This window comes from Wolffia australiana, chromosome 16 (genome assembly GCF_029677425.1).
Source record: "Wolffia australiana isolate 7733 chromosome 16, ASM2967742v1".
Lineage (NCBI taxonomy): Eukaryota > Viridiplantae > Streptophyta > Magnoliopsida > Alismatales > Araceae > Wolffia > Wolffia australiana.
In genome coordinates, this window is record NC_135850.1 from 2,034,319 (window position 1) to 2,059,434 (window position 25,116).

The following is a 25,116-nucleotide window of genomic DNA, read 5'->3' on the forward strand; positions in this document are numbered from 1 at the left end:
TTTCCTTAAATGTACAAAAATCATTTCCTTTTATACTAAAGAGTTTAAAAACCTTTTGTAATTCATCTATGCATCCTATGATTAATTTCAATCGTCACAATATTACTAGACATTTTTGTATTAATTTCATCATACCAACACAGAATCCAAACACTCTTAAGTGTTATTAAATTTCATTATACCATCACAGAATTCCCTCACCTCGATGATCCCCATTATTTCTCCACCATCATTGTTACGTTGTTTTGATCACATGAGTGGAGTGGCGCAAAGTGGAGAAGGGTAGGGCCCTGAACAATTTTAGCCCATTTGAATTTAGTTCAAGTCCTTGGCCAATACAGAGGGGAATTAAATTACCTTTCGAGTGGGGCAAACATTAGATTTGTGACCTTCATTGCACCGATAACACTTCACTAGGATATTTGCTGCATATGGGTTCTTGGTGGTAGTTGAACTCCTCCCAGGGGGTACCTAGCCAGTCGACCTTGGGGGGGAAAGAGTTAGACCGCCCATTGTGCCCTTGATTTTCTCCACCATGCCTGACGCCATCTTGCAAGGGAGAAGATCCACCTTGCCTTGTGCGAGATTTTGGCATTCATTGCCTCAGCTGCTCAACACGCTCTGCCGCTAACACCACATTAGTAAGCTTGTGAAAGGCTAAGCATAAAGCTTCTCTTCAATATCCCACCGCAAGCTGTTCTTGTATCTTGCAATATTGTACTCTTCAAGTTCATTCAAATCAAGCCTTGTTTGCAGTCGATAGAACTCATCGGTATAAGCACGAAAAAATCTATTTTGTTGTTGACAAACTTGATACTGTTTATATAAAAGTTGTCCATAATTAGGTGGAAGAAATCGACCTTTTAGTAGCTTCTTCATCTTTTCCCACTTACGAACATGCTCTTTTCCAGATCACGTTCGTGCTGTTTGCACCTGCTCCCACCAAGTGGATGCATAACCAACTTGTAGGAGACAACCTTTGCTTGTTTCTCTTTCGGGACCTTTGTGTAGTCGAAGAATCTTTCCACTTCAACAAGTCAATCCAGAAACTCCTCTATTTCCAAGTTTCCATTAAAATGAGGAATTTCCATCTTCATGCGATACTCATCATCATGCCTGCTTCTGACGGTTGTGGGACGAGAAATCCACATCTTCCGCAACTTTGTGATGCCTTGTGTCCTCTCCACAAGATCTTGCATCAGATCCTTTTTTTAGGATTTTGACTGTGAGGGGTTGCTCAAAAGCAGTAATACGTGACAAAATTTGTTTCAATATATATCATGCACATTGTCAAATTGCTCATGAAAAATATCTCTTAAATCATAAAGTTCTTGCCTTAATATAGATGATACCTCCGCTGAAGCATCTTCCTCAATCTGCAGACTTTTGCCTCTTGATATCCTTTGACATTGATTTTGGGACGATAGATTCGCTCTGATACCACTTGGCGCAGCCTTAGTACACGAACGGTGTAGGAACAAGACTTGAATCCACAAGCCTTGCACTACTAGAAGGAGCCAAGTCCTGAATCTACATAACTAGCTTCTCCAACCCTCGAGTCCACAAGGGGTTTGCTTGAATACACAAGCAGCTAAACACTCTCTAGCAAAGAGAACACTCAGAGGGGAGAAACCACAGTTTCAACAAGACAATAGATTTTAATAATGCTCATTAAAGGGTACATGGGGACCTTATATAGGCCACAACAAGTGCATGGTCGTCCATAATGACTGTACCCATGACAAGGCAAGTCAAAACATTGAGAAAAATATTTATGACAAGCTAAAACAGAGCATAAGCAGCTTGACAGGCCTGAGCAGAGATATCCTACAGATTCTGGGGCTTGTAGAAGCTGTCATGAGATATTTATGTGGCTCAAGAAGATCCTGATGGGACAAAACAGAAGATATGCAGCTCTGACGAGGTAGACAGAGATCTTGGCAGAAGAAGAATCTGACAGAGGATTCTGTCAAAAGATCTTGTGAGAGAACATTTGTCAAAAGATCTTGTCAGAGAAAATCCTGTCAGAGGATTTTGAGAGGCTCTAGGTATATTTCAGCAGATCTTGTCAGTTCTAGAAGAATCTCCTTCTTGGGCCTCAAGTTGCCAATGGGCCTCAGAAAATGGGCTTCTAGGTCACATCAGAGTGGAACTCAATAGTTTCATCCTATTTGCACACTTTGATATGTTCCTCAATTATCCTTCTAATTGGATTATTTGGAACGCAATGATTAAAGACTAATGATACTCATATTGTGCTCATCATAAAAGTTAGATAATGTATTGATGGACTTCATCATAAGCATCACTTACACATAACATTGAATAGAGTGTTTCAATGAACGTTGAATGAGATTAACTTTCCAGCCACATACATTCCCATCTTCCTTGACCTTCCATTTCAAAACACAGAATAAATGCATTCTGATGGTTAAAATCTATTTCAATTTATGAAAAATGCTTACAACTCGTCTTAAGTTAAAAAATATTGTAAAAGTTGTAGCTACATGCGAGGAATGATTTCATTATACTAAATTACTTTTATCATTCACTAACTATATGCACACAGCTGCTTCAAATCTCCTTAACATTTTAAGAATACTTTCAGCTATTAGTGTGTTCAAAAAGCTTGTACAATTCATATTTACATCCTAGTAATTATTTTGTCACACCCCATGCAAATACATTTCTAATTACATCTCATCATATCATGACCATGTGCATTCAAAATCTTAAATAATTCATATCTGCACTCCAGCAACGATTTCATCATACCCCATGACTACACATTTTCGAAGTAAATTTCATTATACCTTGAATCTAAGCTTTAAAATGCTAAAAAGTATCCTAAATCTAATAAAAAATATTTTCAGCTAGTTCTGAGTTCATAAATCTCATATAATCCCTATCTCCATCATAGAAATAATTAACTTCATCATAACCCATGACTAACCTTTTCTAAATTAATTTGCATCACACCATGTCTATACGAATTACAAACGCACGAAAATGTCCTTAAATTTATTAAAAAACCTTTTTAGCTAATTCTGAGTTTAAAAATATTGCATAATTCATATGAGCAAACGACAAGTAATTTCATCTTACCCCATGACAGTATATTTCTAAATTAATTTCAACACACCAATACGATATGTATTCAAATTCTCAAAATGTTTTAACCTCACAAAAATACATCTCAGCTAGTTCTGAATTCAAAAAGCTTGAATAATTCATATCGTCATGCCAGGAATTCATGCCCAGGACTATACATTTCTAAATCTATTTCCCAAACCATAGACTATATGCATTGGAATGCTAAAAAAATGTCCTTAAATATATAAAAAAATCCTTTCATCTAATTCTGATTTCAAAATCTCCAATAATCCATATCTGCATTGCAGGATGATTCTATCATACCCCACGACTATAGATTTCTAAATTAATTTCATCAGACCATGGCTAAATGCATTCAAATGCTCCAAATGTCTGTAAATCAACAAAAAAATTCTTAAGGACAATTCATATCTGCATCTGAAAGAATGATTTCAAACCATACGAGCCTGTATACCTTTCAAAATCAATACCATGAGTAATATTGAATCATTTCAAAGAATTGCTAGTGCCACGAGATCTCCAAGCTTTTTCGATCTTCCTCCCTAAATATCGAGCAGCGTTAGCCCCACCAGCTGCAAGAAGCCCAGACAAGGCCTGCCTTGCACTGGACACCATCACCAGCCGTCTCAGTGCATTTCTGGTACTACTCCCCGCCATCTCTCTCCTCGTTATTTGCACTTCTCCTGCACCCAACACAATTTATAATAATCTTCATGCCCCTTCCTAAGCACCACTAAATGTCATTTCTTGCACTTGTACCCGGGTCTGTCTTCCCCAGCCAACCCTGCGCTGATTTTGGCAGAGACAAGAACAGCTGACGCGTGGCAGCCAATCCACAGTCCTGAAAGTTGACATTTAAAGCTAAGAAATTTAGACAGCTGTTGACTTGGGTGAAAACCCGGAACGTCGACCTGTTTGAAGACCCCTTCTGACCTCCCTGTTGACTCGAGCAACCCCTCCTCCAAATGCTCATTCAAGCATGGTCTGTACATCTCTTGAAATTTCCCCCATTTTCCTCTCACAATCTTCTTCACCTGCACCGGATAAACCCGGAAATTTCAACTTAATTTATTCAGTATAAGTTAGATTTTGGAAATCGATTTCATAAGAATTGAACTCTGGATGATGACCTTGTTCTTATCCTCCGCAAAAAGCATGCGGAGATCGCCGGAATAGGAGAGCCCACATATTTTCATGTATAATTCCTCCTGATTTTCGGAATAGAGTATTACTAATGTTAGATTCAAAAGCTAATATCGAGGGCACTGCTTTTCCTCTTTAAGCAGGATGTTCCGATTCGAAAAATAAATTAATGATATGTGTTTCTAAGGGGATCATAAAAAAAGTGTTTTTAAGGAGAGAAGGAAATGATAAGAAACTCCCAACCTCAGAAAACTCAGGCTCTGATAGTAGTAAGGCAGCAGAAATGGCAGCACGCAGGTTGACCGCGTTGAGCTTCCTGATATCGTACTCGTCCACTAAAATTTCCACCTGGGAATTAATTCCAAATGAAATTCGAAAAACTGATGGTTCAGTTTTAAAAATGAATTTCTTTTGATCTGACACACTGGTTTTTGCAGCCGGCCGCTGAGGTAGAATCTGTTCCAGGTCAGCACATCCATGACAAGATCCTGCATCCGCACCACCCCATACTTGATCATCTGCAAAGAAAGAGATAGGATAAATATAACGATATGTTGGGAGAGATACGGATAAATATAAGGGTGCATAGGTAGAGATGAAGAGAAATAAGTATAAATATAACGAAGTGCACAGAGAGACAAAGGGAGACGGATAAATGTAAGGATGTATAGGGAGAATTGAAGAAAAATAAAGATAAATAGAACATAGCGCAGAGAGAGAGAGATAAAGAATGGGCTTGTTTCTCTATATCTCTCATATCTCCATGTAAATAAACAGTAACATGGCCCCATATCAGACTCTCTTCTCCCCACAAGAAGTAACATGTAATGAATCCTAAACCTAATTATGAGGGTTGATGCTCTTTTCATTCTTGATTTCTGCAGTATGGATAAATATTGCAAAGCGCAGAGAGAGAGAGATGAAGAGATGGATAAATATATGAAGTGCAGAGAGAGAGAGAGATGAAAGAGATGGATAAATATAACGTAACTACAGATAGAGAGAGATGAAGATATGGATAAATATAACAAAGTGCAGAGAGGGAGATGAAGAGATGGATAAATATAAAGACGAGTACAGGGAGATGAAGAGGAATGGATAAGTATAGCATGTATCCAGAAGGAAAAAAAAGAGGTATGCAATAATACGAGAATGTGTAGAGAGAGAAAATATGAGGTATGCAACAATACAAGAATATGTAGAGAGAGAGAGATGGGATCACCTTGTCTCTCCATGTAACAAAGGGATTGAAGTGAACCCCAACACCTACACGATCTGCTACAAAGGAGATCTGAAAAAGACCAAGAATAAGGCATTTCAGTGGGCTGTGGGCTCGGATCAGGGAAGACAGAGGGCCTGGCCGAAGTTTCCCACCGCTCTTGGCCCAAGACGAGCCATGAATGAAGAGTAGTGGTTCTTATTCCGCTCCAGATTCTCACCCACATCAAAAAATAATAATAAGTAAGAGAAGATCAATCATGAAACATATGATATGAGTGAAGTGATTGAAATTATAAAAGGAAATACAAGAAGAAAAACGGATCTTCCTTCTGTTTTGAAACTCATATTTCACTCAAAATTATCTCTAAAAGGGAAATATAGTGTGGCATACTGAAGAAGATGACTAAGAAGCAAAATCATAAGAGAAAGAAACGGAACTTAGTCTAAAAAAGAGCACATTCCTTTTAGCCATTATTTAACTCAATTATATCTCAAAGATGAAGTTTCTTACAAGGGCCTGCGTTTTTGACCCAGATAAATGTCGAATGAGGAGAAGAATCGATGATGCCAGAGACGAGATTCAACAAAAACAAACGGGTTTCTTTCCTTTCGTTGAAACTCCGAATGAATTCAAACAACTCTCAAACGAGGAATTTTATTGCAAAGAGCTGATTTTTTTTTCCAACAAATGCCAAATGAGAAGAAGAAGAAGAAGAAGAAAAATCAATGATAACAGAGACGAGATTAAAGGAAAAGAAGCAGAATAAAAAGGGTCACATTTGCTTGTTTCGAAACAGAAATCAAAATATTTTAGGAGGAATTCGGATTCAAATCAAACACATGGTGGGAATTCTTTTACACAAAACTCGGTTCTTGATACTGAGAAATGCCAAAGACGAAGAAGAAGAAGAAGATGATGATGATGATGATGATGATGAACCTGGGCATGCCACTGAAGAGGGTCGGAGACGCCGAGGATGTAATCGACCATGGCGGGCTGGGAAGCGGAGGAGACGATGAGGAAAGAAGGGGAGTTAGAGAGGGAGAGGGGAAGAGGAGAGAAGGCTTACTTGGGTCTCGCTGTTGGGGAGGAGGAACGATCCGTAAGCGCAGCAGAAGTCCACTCGCGGCAGCATCTCCAGCGGCCCCGCCAGCTCCGCTGCCGCCATCTCTCTCTCTCTCTCTCTCTCTCTCTCTCTCTCTCTCTCTCTCTCTCTCTCTCTCTCTCTCTCTCTCTCTCTCTCTCTCCTTCCTCTCTCTATATGTATGTAGTATTCAAGTAGTGTAGTTTGAGTTCAGTCGGTGTGAGAAAGCCTTGCTGTGTCCACGAGACTAAGCATCCAAGAGAGGTTTTCTCTCAGAATGTCTCTCTATACATATCTCTCTCGCTGTGTCACTATCTCTCTCTAATTCTAACTCTCTCTCTCTCTCTCTCTCTCTCTCTCTCTCTCTCTCTCTCTCTATATATATATATATATATATATATATATATATATATATATATATATATATATATATATATATATATCTCACTGTCTCACTATCTCTCTCTCTAACTCTAAATCTCTCTCTCTCTCTCTCTTTCTCACAGGGATCGGGGATTCGGACAGATCGTTCGAATGTTCGATCAGATCTGGTATTCTAACGATCAAATCCGAACACCGATCTGTCCAGTTCAGATCTGATCCGAACCCGATCTGTGCTTCAGGTTTGGATCGGATTGTTCGAACAAGTTACCTGTTCAGATCGAATGTTTGAATTCGATCCGATTCAAACATGTTGTTCCAATCGGATCGAATCGAATGTTCAAATCCGAATTCGGTGTTCATCTTGGCGCCTGCAATACTGGGTTAGCCAGCGGCCGCCAGCGACTGCCAGAGAGAAAGTCGCTGGCAGTGGCTGGTGGCTGGTGCCCGCTGGCCCTTTTTTCAAACTTGTTCAAACAGTTTGAACAAATGGCCGATCAAACACGAACGAACCAAATTGTTCGTTCGAAACTTTTGATCTAACACGAACAAAGGGTCTGTTCGATCGAAAAATTCGAACAGATCAGTTCGAATCGGCATTTGTTCGTTTGAATCTTTCGATCAAGATTTGAACGATCCGATCCCCGATGCCTAGTCTCGCTACCTTTCTAACTCTAACCTCTCTCTCTCTCTCTTGCTGTCTCACTATCTCTCTCTCTCTCACTGTGTCAATACCTCTCTCTCTCACTGTTTCATTCTCACTCTCCAACTCTAACTCTCTCTCTTACTGTCTCACTATTAGTGTTCGCCCGTCCTAGCCCTGGTATCAAATGACAATATTGGGATGGATGCTAAACGTATCTTGGAAATGGGTTTTTCTGATATCCTTCCATACTGATATCCTAATGCTGAGTGACAATATCCGATACCGTGATCCGTCCCGATATCGGCATCTGTCCTCATCTCAAATGTTAGATGACGATATTGGATATTAACATCGGATATCGGTTTTGTCGATATCCGAAATACTAATCCGAAATATGTTTTTTAAAATTTTCCTACGTAACTTAGCTATTGCAAGTCAAATCTGCTGTTTCGTTGAGTGTTTTATGATTTTTGATAGGGTTTAATTTATAGTTCACTTATGAAATTGCACTTAGTATGGTCCAATACAAAATGGGCCAGATTTCTGTCACAACAGAGCACATTATAGGCCCATTAATTTTAAAGGCCTGGCATCTGGTACAACAGACTGACTTTTTAAACAACTTTCTGACCAAAGCTATTTTATACCACTGGAAACTTTTTATTTATTCCATATGATATAATATTCCTCTTCATTTAAATCGATATCCGGATAACGATATCTGATATCCAGATATTGGATTTCATATCCGGTACCGGCATCCGCCACATTCAGAGCCCTGCGATATCTGTCCCGATATCCGATGTCGGATGGATATTTCGATATCCGTCCGATATCAGAAACCGCTCAGATTTCTACTGGATATCGGATATCGGACAATCACTACTCACTACCTCTCTCTCGCTGTCTTTCTCACAATCTCTCTCTCTCTCTAACTCTAACTCTAACTGCAACTCTAACTTTAACTCTCTCTCACTGTCTCACTAACTCTCTCTCTAACTCCAACTCTAACCCTAATTCTCTAGCTCTAACTCTCTCTCTCTCACTACCTCTCTCATTAACTCTAACTCTAACCCTAATTCTCTAACTCTAACTCTCACTGTCTCACTATCGCTCTCTCTAACTCTAAATCCAACTCTAACTCTAACTCTGATACTCTCTCATTGTCTCAGTCTCACTATCTCTTTCTCTAACTCTAAATCCAACTCTAATTCTAACTCTGACTCTCTCTCACTGTCTCACCATCACTCTGACTCTCTCTCACTGTCTCACCATCACTCTTTCTCTCTCTAAGTCTAATTCTCTTACTCTAACTCTCTCACTGTCTCACTATCTCTCTCTATAACTCTAACTCCAACCCCAACTCCAACTCTAACTCTAACACTGACTCTCTCTCTAACTCTAACTCTCTCTCTCTCACTGTCTCACTACCTCTCTCTCTCCCTAATTCTAACTCCAACTCAAACCAACTCTAATTCTAACTTTAACTCTAACTCTCTCTCACGTGCACTGTCTCACTATCTCTCTTTCTCTTTCTCACTGTCTCTCTCACACTGTCTCAGTTCACTCTCTCTAACTCGCTCTCTTTGTCTCACTCTATCTCTTCCTGTCTCTCTCTATCTCTATCACACACCATCTCTATCACTCTCACTCTCCCTATATATAATTCTCTCTATCTCAAATACATTCTCTCTCACTCTCACTTTCTATCATTCTCACCCTCTCTCTCTATCAGTCTTTATTTATCACTCTCTGTCTCACTCTCTCTATCACTCTCACTCTTTCTCTCTATTACTCTCTATTACTCTCCATCAAACTCACTCTCTCTTTCTCGCTCTTTCTCTACCACTCTCAATCTCTCACACACACACATACAAGCACACCCTTTCTCTCTCTTTATCACTATCTTTCTCTAATCTTCGATGCCAAGTATGTGTAATAAAGACACGAAAGTTTTCCATCCCTGGGACGAGAAACAATCTTGTCCACAGGTATTGGATGGCAAACAGATGGAAAAAACTCACTTTTATGATATTTTCTCCAAAATTATGTCGTACAATTTGAAAGTAAATTTTATTTTCTTAAGCGTTTTTCTACTGACTTGATGTGGCTGTAGTGACAAACTGCCACTTCAACCCGTACAGTTATTAATTAAAAACATTAAATATTTCTAGATTAGTATTTTCTTTACATTAATCATTTTAAGATATATATATATATATAAAGATACACTATTTTTTATTTTCTTGTTGCGCGCTGGAACTATCCCTTTTCTTTTGAGACACAGGGTTTACATCGGATTTGGTAAATTATTATAACTTAAAACCATTTGAGTTATTGATGGGTTGGCATTAATTCAGATTGATTTGGGCATTAGATATTGAATTCAGCTACCCTATGTGTGATTAATTAAAGCATAGTTTGTTTGTCACCATTTTTTTTTTTTAAAGCCAATTTTTTTTTCTGTCCTAAAAAGTAAGGTGATTGGATCTTTCAACAACACACCAGTGGCTAAAGGAAGAGAGGAAATATCGAACTCAATTATGATTTCTATATTTAAATTTTCAATGGCCTTGTGTTAGTTTAGTTGGAATGGATTACGAGATTGTACCTTGAATCGAAATGCACTATCTATGATCCAATTATCAACGAATTGTTTCTCCTTAAAAAATTCTTTCTTTATTTCAATCATCATCATTGTCATCTGACGTGTAGATGAATAGTGAGGATGATGACTACTCGTCATCAGTCCTTGTCATCTAAAAGAGTAAAAAAATAGAAAATGACTAGAGAAGGATGATGAGTCATCTAAAATATGTGTTTATCAATTTTCTGATGCCAAATTATGACAATGACAAATCCTTGTTGGCTGATCATCCCTGTCTGTTATGATGGAAACTGGAAAACTGTATGAAGAACATGTTGAGGATATTTCTAGGTAATATGGACTATGAGAGGAGATTCAAGATAGTGCAGCAAAAAGAGAGAAAATTTGAGTGAGGGGAAAACACAAGAGACATAAGGGGTTTAAAGGAAAATAGAGAGGTCTAAGGGAGAAAAAAAAGACAAACATCAACTAAACACCAATCAAACTGGAAAAGGCATAATTATGAAAATCCAACAGCGTTCTACAGAAAACTATCACAAATAACTAAAGAAGAAAGAGAGAAATACTCCTTTTTGACTCTAGAAATAGAACAAACAGTTTCAATTGCAATTACAAATCACCCACAATCAATAGAGTGCCTTCTGGATGTTCCCCTTGGCTAGTCTATTGGAGGGAGGAATAATTAGTCTTTTTGTTAAAATATAATTACATAAAATGAAATAAAGTAATTTAAAACAACTTATCAACTCATAAAGGTGCATAATTGTTGGTGTCATTATCAGAGTGTGAGTCTTGGCCATCATGATGGAACCAGTCTCAACATCATCAACATCTCAATACTTTTGCGTCAAGAAATGATCTCCAATATGTGAGGATGTCATGGTCAATGGAGAATAGTCTCTACACTAGTGCACTTGTCGGGTCACTAAAAGAAACCCTGGAAAGCATTATATGCCAACCTTTTTCCACATCAAGGGAGTATCACCCTCCTGATGGAGGCAAGTTGCGTAATAAATTTTACTTGTCGTTGTAAATTTAATTTGACTGCAATCAAATAAATTTGATAAAAGTATAAACTCCCTCCACTGTATAGTAAGAGTAGGTCATCCCCAAAGGGACTGGCCTTTAAGTATGTCTTTAATGATTGAGTTGTTATTTAATACAATATAATAATAATGCAAAATATAATGATTATAAGAAGAAATACGTAATTAGTTGGTAGAACCAACCATATTTTCTATGGTTGAACCAAGGTACATAACCCAACAGACCATTCAGGATAGAAATGGATGACTCTGCTCCTATCTTTCGTGAGGGGCAATGACTGTACTTAAATTGCTGCCATGGATCCTTCAATAATTGTGCACCCTTTTTCTACATCAGTTCTTCCCTATCACGATTCATTATGCATGTGGCCTAGTGATCCCAGTTAATGACCGCCCTGAATCACCCACATGCAAAAGGAAATAAAATACAACTAAGTCATACATTTAAATCAGACCATCCAATCTTACATGATAAGATTGGATAGCTATGGCTTGACCATTATCTAAAGTAATGGCTCATAAAGATACAATTTTGGGTTAGGTTGGCTCAAAGCCGATTATTTTTTCTATCTTATCTCCTTAAGATCCCGACCTTTGGGTCTTGATTCTTATATTGATCGTTGCAACCTAGCACGTGCTGAAACTAACAAAGAAAAATCATTTTAACCCCATATGGGAAAAATGAAAACGTGTGATCGGTATATCAGGCTCATTGGTTTTGAATTGAAAATAACCCTCCCCCCATGGGCACGGACTCCACCTTGATATCAGGCTCTTTTCAAGGGGTTAGTGGTCTGTGGACATTGTGTCACCATTGGTCGTGCTTAGCTTGCTTGCATGTACTTGTGCTCGGCGATTGCTGTCGATGTGAGCATTAATTCGCTCATTGGCTGGTGGCTAGCTCGAGTGCCTGCTAGGCTAGCCACCATAGTCTATTATCGACAACAATATTTTGTCTTTCTCTCTTTTTTATTTTCGTTCTCCCATAAAATATAGAGATCCATAGAAGAATTGCCCCATCTATATAAACCATTTTATCAAAATAAACATGATTCCATGATATAAAATATAAGGTATGTAAATCATACAAAATTCATAAATAAAATTGTGCGTATAATATTAAGTTAATAAGAGCAATAGAGGAGATAGAATATCAGATATTTTGTGTATATATTTTATAGATACTAAGAATAATAAAGAAGTAAGATATTAGTTATTATAGTTAAGGATGATAGTGATATTGTTAGTGAAGAAGTAGAAAGTACTTAAAAAGAGTAATTAGTTTAATAAGAGTAAAGAAGAAGAAGAATAAAGTAGAAGTTAGATAGATAGGGAATATTAGTTAACGAAGTGTAATTAAGTAAGCTAGAGAATTACTTATATGTATTAAGAAGATAGATAGGGGGAGAATAAGTAATTATCTATTATTATATAACTAAGTGGTTAGATAACTATAGAGAGATATTAAGAAGGAATAAAGGGATTACTAGAGGTAATGACGGAGTAAATATATATATGTATTTATATATGTATGTATATATATATAATCGTCTATAGTTGCAGAGAATACCTTATATAGTTATAATACTTACTCTATAGCTAATATATTTATTGTAATAAGTTTTTATAATTTTTTATAGTAAAAAATAAAGGGTTAAGGAGCAGTTCTATCGGACGCCCTTGAGGTGTTTGACAGAATTGCCTGAAAGGATATCGAAAGAAGATAGATATATATGTTTATGTATTATTATATGCTTTTTATAAGTCAAAATAGTAAGAAATAGAGGTTATTCCGTCGACACCCGAGAGGTGTTCGACAGAATGCCTCTGAAAGATCGAGATAAGAAAATGGATATATATGTATATATTTAGATCTTTTTGTAAGGTTGATAATGGAGAAACTTATATAAATCAATAAGTATTCCTCGAACACACAAGGTGTTTGAGGAATGCCAAAACAAACTAGTTCAACCAAATGTACATGAAAAGTCGATCAAACTCAAATCGTGAATCAAAATCAAGAATCCAAAGTATCTGAAAAGATATAAATCAACCAAATAGTCTCATAAGATAACCTGAATCGCCCTGATTCGACGACAAATGGTGGCAGTGCTGATCGCCACGACCTAACTTTAGTGTGCAGTCTCCTTTGCCCGTCTCCTCCGTCCTAGCGTGAATCCAGCTTCTCTAAACCTTCTTTGACGCATCTTGAGCTGGCTGAGCCTCGCCGGAGCTGTCACCTTCTCTGACTTATCCAAACGAGCTTGAGAAAGGTCCTCCGCCGTGTAAAACAGACTTGAATGAAAGATGCTTGAATTGTGTGCCTTCAAGTCCCCTTTAATAGCTTGGGAGGACCTCCCAGACCATTTGATGGCCTGGCGGTCCCCCCTTGCTGGCTGAAAATGGCCTCATGCAAAGGCGTCGACGGCCAGGCGCGGGGATGGACAAAACTGCCCCTGGCCGTCCAGTCTCCCTTATAATATAGTTCCAACGGCTGCAATTAAATTTCAGCTATGGACCCTTCTTACATTGTACCCCTTTCACGCCATGTCAGCGTTCCCCATCTGTGCCTTATCAGCGCCTCGTTAGCCTGGCGTTCTTCTGATTCGTCCCCCGAGGGGTCCCCCGACCCTCATGATGCAGCCTTAGCACAGGAATGGTGTAGAAACACGACTTGAGTCCACAAGCCTTGCTCTATTTGAAGTAGCTAAGTCCTGAATCCACATAACTAGCTTCTCCAACCTTTGAGTCCACAAGGGGTTGTACTTGAATCCACAAGCATACAAGCACTCTCTAACAAAGAGAACACTCAGGGGGAAGAAACAACAGTTTCAACAAGAAAATAGATTTGAATAATGCTCATTCAGGGGTACAAGGGGACCTTATATAGGCCACAAGAAGTGCAGGGTCGTCCATAATGACTGTACCCATTATAAGACAACTCAAAACATTGAGAAAAATAAATCTGACAAGCTAAAACAGAGGATAAGCAGCCTGTCAGGCCTGAGCAGAGATATCCTGCAGATTCTAGGGCCTGTAGAAGCTGTCCGGAGATATTTGTGTGGCTCAAGAAGATCCTGATGGGAAAAAACAGAAGATATGCAGATCTGACAAGTTAGAGCCGAGATCCTAGCAGAAGAAGAATTTGGCATACGATTCCGTCAGAAGATCTTGTCAGACGAAATCCTGTCAGAGATAATCCTGTCAGAAGATCTTTTCAGGAAAAATCCTGTCAGAAGATCTTGTCAGAGAAAATCCTGTCAGAGGATTTTGAGGGGCTCTAGGTATATTTCTGCAGATTCTGTCAGTTCTAGAAGAATCTCCTTCTTGGGCCACAACTTGCTAATGGGCCTCATAAAATGGGCTTATGGGCTACATCACCTCGTCACCCTTGGCAACCAATAGGAAGCCCTGAAAAAAAAATAAAATAAATTAAATGAAACAGGGAGGATCCCACTGTCCGATCTTCTTTAAGAAGATCAGACGGATGAGATCATATACGTCTTTAAAATAGGACTGTCATGATATGGGCTTCGGGTCGGGTCAGCTCGAAGCCCAGTCATAATTTGTTTCAAAAGATTACAAGATTGTGGTCTATTGGGCCGTTATCGACCTTCTTATATCTCTGCCCGGCCCGTCATGAAGGTGTAAGAAAGAAGGGATATAATCCCATATTGGAAGAACTTAAAATCGAAAACGCTATAAAAAGTGTAACATGTGACGCATACTTTGTTATTCTTTGTGAGCCTCAATGGGCCTCTTTTGTGGCCTCTTTGTGGGAGCCGTCTAGGCTTGCTGCTGGCTGCCACCCCTTGCTGGCTGCCTGTAGGCTTGAGCGCTCCTGCTTTCGCCTGCCTGCAGTTTGGGTGATGTGGCACCTGGTCGGCCCCTAACTAGCCCAATAGAACCCAAGTTTTTTATTCCTTATTCTCTTTTTTATTCATCTTTCATTCTTCTTTAATAATTATTTATTTTCTTTCTTTCTTCAACTTCGCCTTCTTCCCTGCAATAGCATAGATGAAATACTAAATAGAGCATTAATCTCATTATATTTATAATGTTTAACATATATTTTTACTAAGAAATACTTGAGTATGTAGAACATGTAAAAATGAAATTAAAATGCATTGTTTTATCACTTTCTCCATTTAGTGCATGAAATTCAAAGTTCTTGTAAAGTTGAAGATAATGCACATGAAATGTTGCCAGAATGACTTTTAAATATGTATGTTTACATACCACATTTTGGGTCTATCAAATACCCCCTACTTAAACATTTATAGTCCCTTAGCAATGATGCATAACCAAGCCAAAAGATCTTCTCATGATGTTGGTTGAATTTAAAATTTAGTTCTTCAAGTGGGTTAGTTCCCTTCGAAGGTGAGGGCTAGGCTGGAGGAAGTTCTCACCACATATCAATCTCTCTATTCACTTGGGTTCCTCAAGAGCCGAGCATATTTAAAATAGTCTCATGATGACATGGACTTTGGGTGGGGCTGGCTAGAAGCCTGGTCATAGTTTTCCTTATTCTCTTGTCAGTGCGGCTCAACGATGACCAGAAAGAAAGCCATTCGAAGCATATCCCATATCGTAAAAGTTTGAAATTCCACTAATGAACTTCAGTTGAATAAATTAAACCTATTTACATGTGCGCGAGCCCCTCTGCGCTATCTCTTCAATGGGCTTGTAATGTGGGCCTCAATGTGGGTCGTATGGGACTAGATGGGATCCTTGTGCTGTTGATTTTGCCAGGCGCCATGATTGCTGGCCCCGCGCAGCTTGAGTGCTCTGTGCTTGTCAGCTTATAGTTGGTTTGAGCGCTGCTACACCTAGCACCGACACTAGCTCCAAGTAGAATTTTTTTTCTTTCTATATTTATTTAAAATTTAATTCAGCCCAGAAAAATAAAAAAAAACAACTCAAGAGAAGAATGAAAATTTAAACTATGTTCCACCTCATTAAAACTCACAATGTTAAAATACATTTTGCGTGAAAAACAATTGGGCCCGTAAATTATGTAAAAATCATAATAAAATATGTAAATTTAACATGATGGCTCAATTCATGCATCAAATGTAATTTCTCGTTAAATGAGGCTTGTATGAAAGTAAAGATATCAAAATGGGCTTAAACTGTTTATGATTTCATGCATAATTTTGGATTCATCAAAAGGAAGGGGGAAATAAAATGTCGCTCAGGTAACAGGACATACTGAGGAGGAAGAGCCAAGGGAAGAGATGGTTTGATTCATGACTCATGATGCAGAATATGTAAAAATGAAATGTATAAAAACTTAAATAGATTCATGTACAACTACATTTGGAAGCAAAATACTTAGAGCAAGAATTGTGGGACAGAGAAAATTAAGAATTAGCTCAGACAGGGAAATGTTGTTCAGACAGGGAAAGATCTTAGGTGAGAGAGCCATGAGAGAATGAGAGAGGAGATGGTTTAAGTCATGATACATAATAGGTATAAATGAAATCTAGAAGAACCTAAATAATTTATATACACCTGCATTAGAAAAGAAAAACATGGACAATCATGCGTCTGCAAATATGAAATGGCATATCGGCACACACAGAAAGAAATGAAGAAGTTTACTCAGAACACTGCATAATGATGAACTGAAGAAGAGCATTCAATAGCAGATAATACAAGAAAATTCATTAAAAGAACATTAAATAGGAAAACACATTCTGAATCAGATCCAAGTAATTGAATACTGACATGGAAAAATGGTTGAATTAGAAAGTCACATTAGGAAGTTCTTGAGATTAGATCCAAACAACTTTCTGCAAGTGAGTTTTTCTTCTAATTGAGAGTTGAGTTGTTAAAAAGTGAGAGAGCACAACCAAAGATGTACAACTAGGAGGCGAAAGAAGAGTGAGTTGTTTATTCCAAAGGGTCAGAGAATATCTGAATCATTAATTATAACTCAAAACTTATCGTTAAACAATTATATACTTCCCTCTCTCTCTATCTCTCTCTTGCGTAGAGTCCCTTTCTCTCTCTTGATGTCTCTCCATATCTCTCCATCTGACCCCAGATGGCTTGTATAGGACCAAGATGATACACTTCTCCCACTTATCCAACTTCATTGCATTTTCTCTCCCTACATACATCTCTTGTTTGCTTTTTGACTATGACCTCCATCCTCAAAAATAGGTCAAACGATTACATGAAACCGCACACACACTCTCTCTCTCTCTCTATCAATTTAACCTTTCTCTTTCTTTCTCCACTTCTGTCTCCTCTTGGTTTCTGGATGAATGGTGGAATGAAAATTTACAGAGAAACAGAAACAAAAACAAATCTTTTTTCAACCTTCTGTCACATCAGATCAGATAACATCTTCCAATGCACTGCCAATTCCTCCTTGCCAGCAGCGTCTGAGAGACAGATGTAGAAGTGGAGATAGAGATACAGATAAGTTAGAGATAGATATGGAGGGGTAGAGATGGAGATGAAGATTGTAATAGAGATATAGAATATAGGTGGAGATGCAGACTATTGAGATAGAGATACAGACATAACAGATCACAGAGAGGCCAAGGTAGAAATAGAGATCAAAGGGAAAAAGAGAGAGATATTAAAAATGGAGAGAGAAACAGAGACAAACATGGAACATAGGGAAATGAGATTCAAGTCCACAGCATGCGATCAAGAGATAGTCCGTCCATAGCATACGCCCGCCAGGTAAAGATTCTTCGCCCATTTGTCCTGAAAAAAATGATAGACACATCACATGGTCAGGTAATTCGAAAAATAGAGAGATAAATGACTCTCTCTAAAAAAAACCATCTCACTTTCTCATTTATCTCTCTAGCTTTTGAATTGCCACGACAATTCAACATGCAGAGAGACAGATATAGTTGGAGATAAATGACTCTCTCTAAAAAACCCATCTCACTTTCTCATTTATCTCTCTAGCTTTTGAATTGCCAAGACAATTCAACATGCAGAGAGACAGACATAGTTGGAGATAAATGACTCTCTCTAAAAAACCCATCTCACTTTCTCATTTATCTCTCTAGTTTTTGAATTGCCAAGACAATTCAACATGCAAAGAGACAGATATAGTTGACAAAATCTCACAAACCTAGGCATGATCAGATGGTCCGGCAATTCTACACACGGAGAGATTAATTCGATATATGTAGAGAGAAAGAGATGATTCTCTGAAAAAACCCTTACCAGTTTCTTGTCCTAAACTCCTAAAGCAATGGAAAGAATCACAGTACCTTGACATGAGAGCTGGGGAAGCCTGTTGTTCGAAGGGTCTCCTGGGTCGCATCTGCCGGTTTCCTCTTAGGCACGCTCAAGATGAGCGCGGACTGGTCCCAAGTTGCCGCCATGGACGTAATTCTGTAACCTGTGTCCCATCTCCGGTGGATCCCCTCGCTTGGGTACAAAAAGTCCAATTCCACTACCTTCACCATCATCCATCAACAACAATTTACACCTCAATTTCAAGGAAAAAACACTAATTTCGAATGCAAGTGGTTATCATGAGGATGATTAGGGTACGCCTATTCTACATATCCATTCCAAATTCACCTAATATTTCATTTTCCCCCAATTTCATCTTATCCATCTGATGCCGGACGTCGTTGAGGACATCGTCCAGTCGGTACCGACGACGATGGCTCGGTACCTAGATAGGAGGGGTCGGACGTCGATGGTGTCGTCGTCCGATGGATAGATAAACCCTAACGGGTATATGAAGTCATCTATTAAATTTTATATTTTTTTATTAAATAAGTGATCAAGATAGCCCATTTGATCCGCCCGACCCCAAATGCCTCTGTGCAAGGGCCACAGGTGATTGGGAAATTCGAAACTGCACCACCCAATGACTCTGTGCAACCACCCAACGGCTGCGACTAGACCATCCCTACATTGTGCCCAGCCTCTCATTCTGGCTGTGTATGACGAGAACGACGAGAAAGACAATTCATCGTCCTTCATAGATGAAACGGATGACTCGTTGTCTCTAGTAGATGACAGTGAGGAACTCCTAATTGTTTGCAGAAATTGATGATCATGATCATCGTCATCATCATGATGGGTTGGGGCTTGGTTGTGACCTGATCAGTGAAGCCGGCGTTGCGGGACATGACGACAGCCCAGCGGCTGCCAGAGGTGGCCATGGAGGTGACATGGAAGCCCTCCCGCCACTTCTTGTTAATCCATTTGTATGGAAAGGAGTCACTGACCTTGTATGACTGCTGCGTGTACTGGGTACCTGTCCGCATCAGCACCAGTCAGGTCCAAAGTCAACGCAAGAAGAGAGGCAAAGTGAGGATTAGGATCTTCAGAAGACTCAAACCTTTTGACATAACCACGAGCGAGCCCCCGTTTGTGGCTCCCGCGATGGCGCTGATGTAGAAGTTCTTTTCCCACTGCTCCATGATCCACTCCTGCACCCCACAGTCATAGAAAATGGTGAAGATAATCTCTGAGGGATAACGAACTCGGCAGAGAGAGAGACGGCCAGAGATAGCATGTTGGTTTAACAAAAAATGAGAGACAAAAAGTTGGTTAGAGAGAGGAGAGATAAAAATTTTAGTAGGACGCAGAGAGGAGAAAAAAAAGGTTGGATAGAGTCAGAGAGACTAAAATCGAGTAGATGGAGGAAAGAGAAAAAATTGAATATAGAGTGAATAAGCGATAAATTAGAAGGGTTAAGTGAGAGAGATAAAAAATTAGGCAGAGTGAGAAGAAGAGAGAGAAAAACGTTTCTAAAGTGAGAAGGTGAGGGATATAAAAGTTGGGTAGTGATAAAAATCTATGGTAGAGTGAGGAGGTGAGGTAAAAAATTCCACTAGAGATCAAAAAGGTTGTATAGAGTGAGAGAGAGGTGCATAAAACATTGAGTAGATGGAGGAGAAGTGAGAAAAAAATTGAACAGAGAGCAAATGGGAGATAAAATAGTTGGGTAGAGTGAGAAGGAAAGAGTTTAAAAATTGGATAGAGTGTGATGAAGAGAGATATAAACGTTTCTACGGTGAGACGGCGAAGGATATAAAAGGGAGGGGTAAAAAAATACTGGGTAGAGTGAAAGGTGACAGGTAAAAATTCGAGCAGAGTCAGAATGCGAGGGAGATGAAAGTTGGGTAGAACAGGAAGGAGAGAGAAACTTAGAGCAGAGGGAGTAGAGATTGTACTTGAGCAGAGAAATAATTTGAGTCGAGTGAAAGGAGAGATACAATTTAGCGTATATTGAGAAGGAGAAATAAAAGTTGGATAAAGAGAAAGAGACGGAGGAAAAAAGAATTGAGAAGCGTGAGAAGCAGAGCAATAAAAAAGTCGGCGGAAGTGAGAAGAAGAGAGAGATAAAACATTTGAGTAAGAGAGAGAGGATACCTTGTGGAGGAAATAAGTGGAGAGCTCGTGGACCTGGGAAATGAAGCCTGTGCCAGCGTCCATGATCAGGGCCCAAAGATTATTACAGGAAGCTACGCAGCTGATGAACAAGCCATCTTCGTTGCCTCGTGACACGTGCTGCGCAAGACGGACATCTGCCACATTGTAATGGTACCTGCTTGAACGTTCCAGGAAAGAATAAATTCATCAATTACCAACTGAGGATTTACCTCAAATCCAAGAAAAAGCAGAAATTCACCAAAATAATCAGAAAAATATAAATGAATGATATTTATAAGTTAAGCTCGTCGAGGGGAACAACTCTGTGCCACCTCCCATTCTGCAGTGTTCTTCATCACTTATTTGCACTATCCCCCATTTCTTTGATCCTTTTTAAAAATACGCTGCAAATGTTTTAATTAAAAAAGGCAGGAAAATATCAGAACCTTTGCTTCATAGGCATTCTGGCATTGTAAACTGATATCCACTGTGTAGCTGGAACACCAACTCGAATTTTCTTTTTGGGTTGACCGTCATCTTCTTCCTCTATCGTGAGTCTGCCCCGTTTCTGACCAACTTGGTACACTATCTGAAAAAGCAAATGAATGACGTTAAAACAAACTTTGAAATTGAACTGTATGACATGACGGGAGGTATATTTTACCTTCTGAGCTCCATCAGTGTTGACGGGCCGAAGAGCTGGGTTCGGCCCAATAAGCCCATCAAAAAATGAAATTAATTTTGCGTAGTTGGGCTCTTCATCAAACTTCAAGTTAATGACGGTTTCAAGAAACAGCCTGAACGCTGCAGGGCACATGCAGCACAACATTTCTGGTGAGGTCTCCATCTTTTTCTTGCACACTAAAAACGACTTGTTTTCTCCCTGAGATTAAAAAAACGATTTAACAAATATCGAAAAAACAATAAATAAACATATATCGAAAAATTCATCCTCAAGAGCTCCCATACCTGGTATCCCTGCCACGGTAACCTCCCCTTGTGAAGGAAAATGAGAGTGTAAGCAAGAGATTCCAAGTCATCTCTTCTGCTGGCCGTTCTTCCCAAGTGAGCATGAACGCTAGCATACCGCACAGTCCCTCTAAAAAGAGAAATCTTAAGAACTTGCCACTAAACGTAAAATTAATATCGTAAATATTCAAGGTATATCAACTAACTAACCTGAATACATCGGGGCGTTGATCATACTCAACATGCTGGCCGCTGGAGTTGTCTCTCCATCTCGTTGCTTTACAGAAGGGATGTTTGTTTTATAAAAATCCAGAAAATACTGGAAAAACGACAAATGTATTCTGGTAGAACAGCCTTACCCAAACCAAGATCTACTAAAAACAATTTTTTCTCTTGCGGCGTTGAAGGTTGGCCGAATAGAAAATTCTCTGGCTTCACGTCACCATGAACAAATCTAATCCGATGAGAGAAAATAATGACGTTATATAAGGAGATGTAATTATGTAATTACGTTACAAAAAAAATAACCTTACCCTTTAGAATGCATCTTATCAAGGATCGAGATGGACTCCACAGCAATACATGAGACCATTTCCGAGGACATCCTGCAAATTATTTAACCAAATAAGTTAAGACATGTGAATTCAGTGATAAATTCTAAAAGTTGATGAACATGAAGCGAGAATCTATTTACATTTCCAGTATGTTATGGACAAATGAATTAAAAAATGAAACTTTGAAACTGGAAAACAGAGGAGACAGACAACCCAAAAGCCAATAGAATAAATTTAAAAATTGAGAAAATGAGCACACTGGTTGAAGAAATCTGGCCACTAGGGCTGAATTCAGGCCAAATTAAATTACACAACAAAAATCCGAGAAAGATATACAAGAACTCAAAAACACAACATCATTAAAGCCATCATCATACGATTGGTACAAAAAATGTTCGGTCAAGAATTAATAAAAAGGAACAGCAAAAGAACTCACGTTTGACCAGAAGAATTCCACGCATCCCATAAACTGGGTCCCAACATGTCCATCACCTGAACGATAACTTAAATCACAAACGTTTTCTTGGAAATTTAAGTATAAAAGAAGAAAACAAAATTGAAATGAAACTGATGGCCAAAGAGCGATGCGACTATGACACAGCCTATGAAACCAGTGCAGACGCTTAAAAATTCTCGCCCAAAAGAAAATGCAAGATTAAATTATTTAATTCTGGATCAAAAGAAAAAATACTGTTTTATTTGATGCGGAAAATATTATTGAAAGAAAATGATAAAAGAAGTAGAGCCCGTGACTATACCATGACATAGTAATCTCCAGATCTTCCCTTATAGTGTACCCTGGGAACGCCGTGAGTCCCTCCAAGAGCACTGCTCAAGACAAAAAAAGAAATACAATTTTCAGAAGATCTAATGCATAATTTCCGATAGAAACAAAAATTACTACGCACGAAGAAAGGTAGAATCTCGGACCTGTAAACTTGCCATTCGTAAGGAGGACCGTAATTACATCCTTTACTACTTCTGTGCTCAAATTTCAAAGCAACCTGCAAAATAGTGAGATGATTTAGGCAAGAGAAAGCGGAAAACACACTCAAAACACAATTTGTAATAGAATGACAGGAATTATACCTCCACAGCGCCAGGCCCATTGTTCCAATCGCCATTACCAGAGATGGGTCGACCCAAGAAAACCTGGCCGAACCCACCTTTACCCAATTTCCTCTCAATTTTATACACCGGGGATCCTCCCACTTGGACCTGAAAATTAGTTTCACGATTACTATTCAAGCAACAATCAACAAAGCCAGAGATTAATCAGCACGAAACCACAGGGGAAAAAACTGGATAAGTGCTCACGAGCTCAAGCATTCAAAACAGTAATAAAGAAAAACCAAACCAGGCTCCCAACAGATGATCAAGTAGAAGTGAAAAGAAGAACAAAAAAAATGAAAAAAAAAAATGATAAGCGCGATAAAATTTGTATTTTTTCATGATTGAGAGATTACCCTCTCCGGAAATGGTGCAGTGCTGCCCTCTTCCTCCTGACCCGCAGCCCTGTTAGCGCTTAAACCTCCGCTCTCATCAGCCATGGCTCCCTTCTCCCTCTGGCTTTCTTCCCTGGCCTTTTCCTCCGCTTCAAGGGGGACGCAGTCCAACTGCTTAGAAACGTTCCCTTCTTCTACCAAGAACAATCTTGAAGCCGCTAGTCTCGTTCTTGGCTTCCTCAACGTTCCTGCAACAGCTTTGGATCCCTTCACTGGCAGCGACCTTCCTGCAGCTGCTCGCCCCCTCGTCTTCCTCGTCGGAGGTTCTAACGAAGTCCCCCGCGGCGGCGCTAGAGCACGCCCCCGTCGCCGTACCCCGCTCCGCAGTTCTGGCATTCTTGGCCCATACAACCTTCGATCAACTCGCCTCCCAAATCGATCATCATCCCCTCATGCTGCCCCAATCCGATCAGAAAATCCCAAAAAAAAACCGAAAAACCTCCAAGAAATCAGGATTTGGACTGATGAATCTCTCAACCGCGAGCGATCGGACGATCGGCGGTGAAGAATGGCGGATGCGACGATCCTTCCGACGTGTTGACGAAGATCGCAGGTCGACTGCGGATCGAAGATCGGCGTTTCGGAGAAATTGGGAAGAACGCCGCTACAGGGTTCGTTCTTCGCTCGACGGCGCAAACAACGCCTTTTACTTCTCAAGATTTTCATTTCAGTTTAAAAATATTTATAAATAATTCGGATTGAGATAACACCCCGTAAACTTTTCTTCACATAAACTTAGGTCAAAATATTATCTGATTAACGTATTAGAATCTTTTATTATGCATGTAACCTCAAGCTGTTTATTTAAATGCAAAATGAGGACTTTTTCTTTCCAAAGATTTTCATCTAAGTTTAAAAACATTTATAAATAATTTGGACTGAGATATTAATGCCTCCCCAGTCCGATACTTTTATCCGCATAAACTTAGGTCAAAATATTCTTTGCTTACCCGTCAGAATCTTTTATTATGGATGTAAACCCTAGCTTTTTATTTAAATGCAAAATAAGGACTTTTTCTTTCTCGAGATTTTCATTTAATTCAAAAAGGATTTATAAATAATTCGACACCCCATACACTTTCCAATGCCTCTCTAGTTCCGTACTTTAATCCGTATAAGCTTAGGTCAAAATATTATCTGATTAACCCGTCAGAATAGTTTATTATAGATGTAACCTCTGACTGTTTATTTTAGTTCAACATAAGGACTTTTTCAGAGTTTCATTTAAAGCATTTATGAAAAATTCGGATTAAGATAACACCAATAAACTTTCTAATGTCTCCCCAGTCCCAAACTTTCTTCTCCTAAACTTAAAGCAAAATATTATCTTATTAACCTATTAAAATACGGACTATTAAAATATTATCTTTTTATTATAGATGCAGCCGCAGACTGTTGATTTAAGTTCAAAATACGGACTTTTTCTTTGTCGATATTTTTATTTTGCGTTTAAAAACATTTATAAATAATTTGGA

The 25,116-nt window shown here is 38.9% G+C and overlaps 2 protein-coding genes across 3 annotated transcripts; both read right to left on the reverse strand.

Moving 5' to 3' along the window:
* Positions 1 to 3,540: 3,540 nt before the first annotated feature.
* Positions 3,541 to 6,736, reverse strand: LOC144713901 (translocator assembly/maintenance protein). Of its 2 annotated transcripts, XM_078588637.1 has the most exons (10): positions 6,549 to 6,724; positions 6,419 to 6,475; positions 5,632 to 5,691; positions 5,480 to 5,548; positions 4,683 to 4,775; positions 4,501 to 4,605; positions 4,245 to 4,322; positions 4,026 to 4,148; positions 3,874 to 3,955; positions 3,541 to 3,797 (listed from the first exon to the last, which is right to left on the reverse strand). In XM_078588637.1, the coding sequence occupies exons 1-10, from the start codon at positions 6,645 to 6,647 to the stop codon at positions 3,601 to 3,603; spliced, it is 963 nt and encodes a 320-aa protein (XP_078444763.1). In that variant the 5' UTR covers positions 6,648 to 6,724; the 3' UTR covers positions 3,541 to 3,600. The 2 variants fall into 2 exon arrangements, with proteins under 2 accessions (XP_078444763.1, XP_078444762.1); XM_078588636.1 differs by lacking the exon at positions 6,419 to 6,475 and having other exon boundaries at positions 6,549 to 6,736.
* Positions 6,737 to 17,545: 10,809 nt separating this feature from the next.
* On the reverse strand, positions 17,546 to 24,292 carry LOC144713491 (casein kinase 1-like protein HD16). The gene is made up of 16 exons (XM_078588086.1): positions 23,603 to 24,292; positions 23,226 to 23,354; positions 23,067 to 23,140; positions 22,895 to 22,964; positions 22,573 to 22,628; positions 22,116 to 22,187; positions 21,942 to 22,036; positions 21,793 to 21,859; positions 21,583 to 21,712; positions 21,278 to 21,496; positions 21,060 to 21,202; positions 20,614 to 20,788; positions 19,577 to 19,667; positions 19,335 to 19,492; positions 18,489 to 18,677; positions 17,546 to 17,967 (listed from the first exon to the last, which is right to left on the reverse strand). The coding sequence occupies exons 1-16, from the start codon at positions 23,975 to 23,977 to the stop codon at positions 17,908 to 17,910; spliced, it is 2,103 nt and encodes a 700-aa protein (XP_078444212.1). The 5' UTR covers positions 23,978 to 24,292; the 3' UTR covers positions 17,546 to 17,907.
* Between the last annotated feature and the right edge of the window lie 824 nt (positions 24,293 to 25,116).

Excerpts from the sequence above, each read along its gene's own strand:
- LOC144713901 (XM_078588637.1), bottom strand. The coding sequence starts at position 6,647 with ATGGCGGCAGCGGAGCTGGCGGGGCCGCTGGAGATGCTGCCGCGAGTG. Across the intron at positions 4,606-4,682 it reads GCGGCCGGCTGCAAAAACCA|GTGGAAATTTTAGTGGACGA; the intron begins GTGTGTCAGATC and ends ATTAATTCCCAG. Across the intron at positions 3,956-4,025 it reads CAGAAGGGGTCTTCAAACAG|GACTGTGGATTGGCTGCCAC; the intron begins GTCGACGTTCCG and ends GTCAACTTTCAG.
- LOC144713491 (XM_078588086.1), bottom strand. The coding sequence starts at position 23,977 with ATGCCAGAACTGCGGAGCGGGGTACGGCGACGGGGGCGTGCTCTAGCG. Across the intron at positions 22,188-22,572 it reads TGGAATTCTTCTGGTCAAAC|GATGTCCTCGGAAATGGTCT; the intron begins GTGAGTTCTTTT and ends AATAATTTGCAG. Across the intron at positions 20,789-21,059 it reads AGAATGCCTATGAAGCAAAG|GTACCATTACAATGTGGCAG; the intron begins GTTCTGATATTT and ends ACGTTCAAGCAG.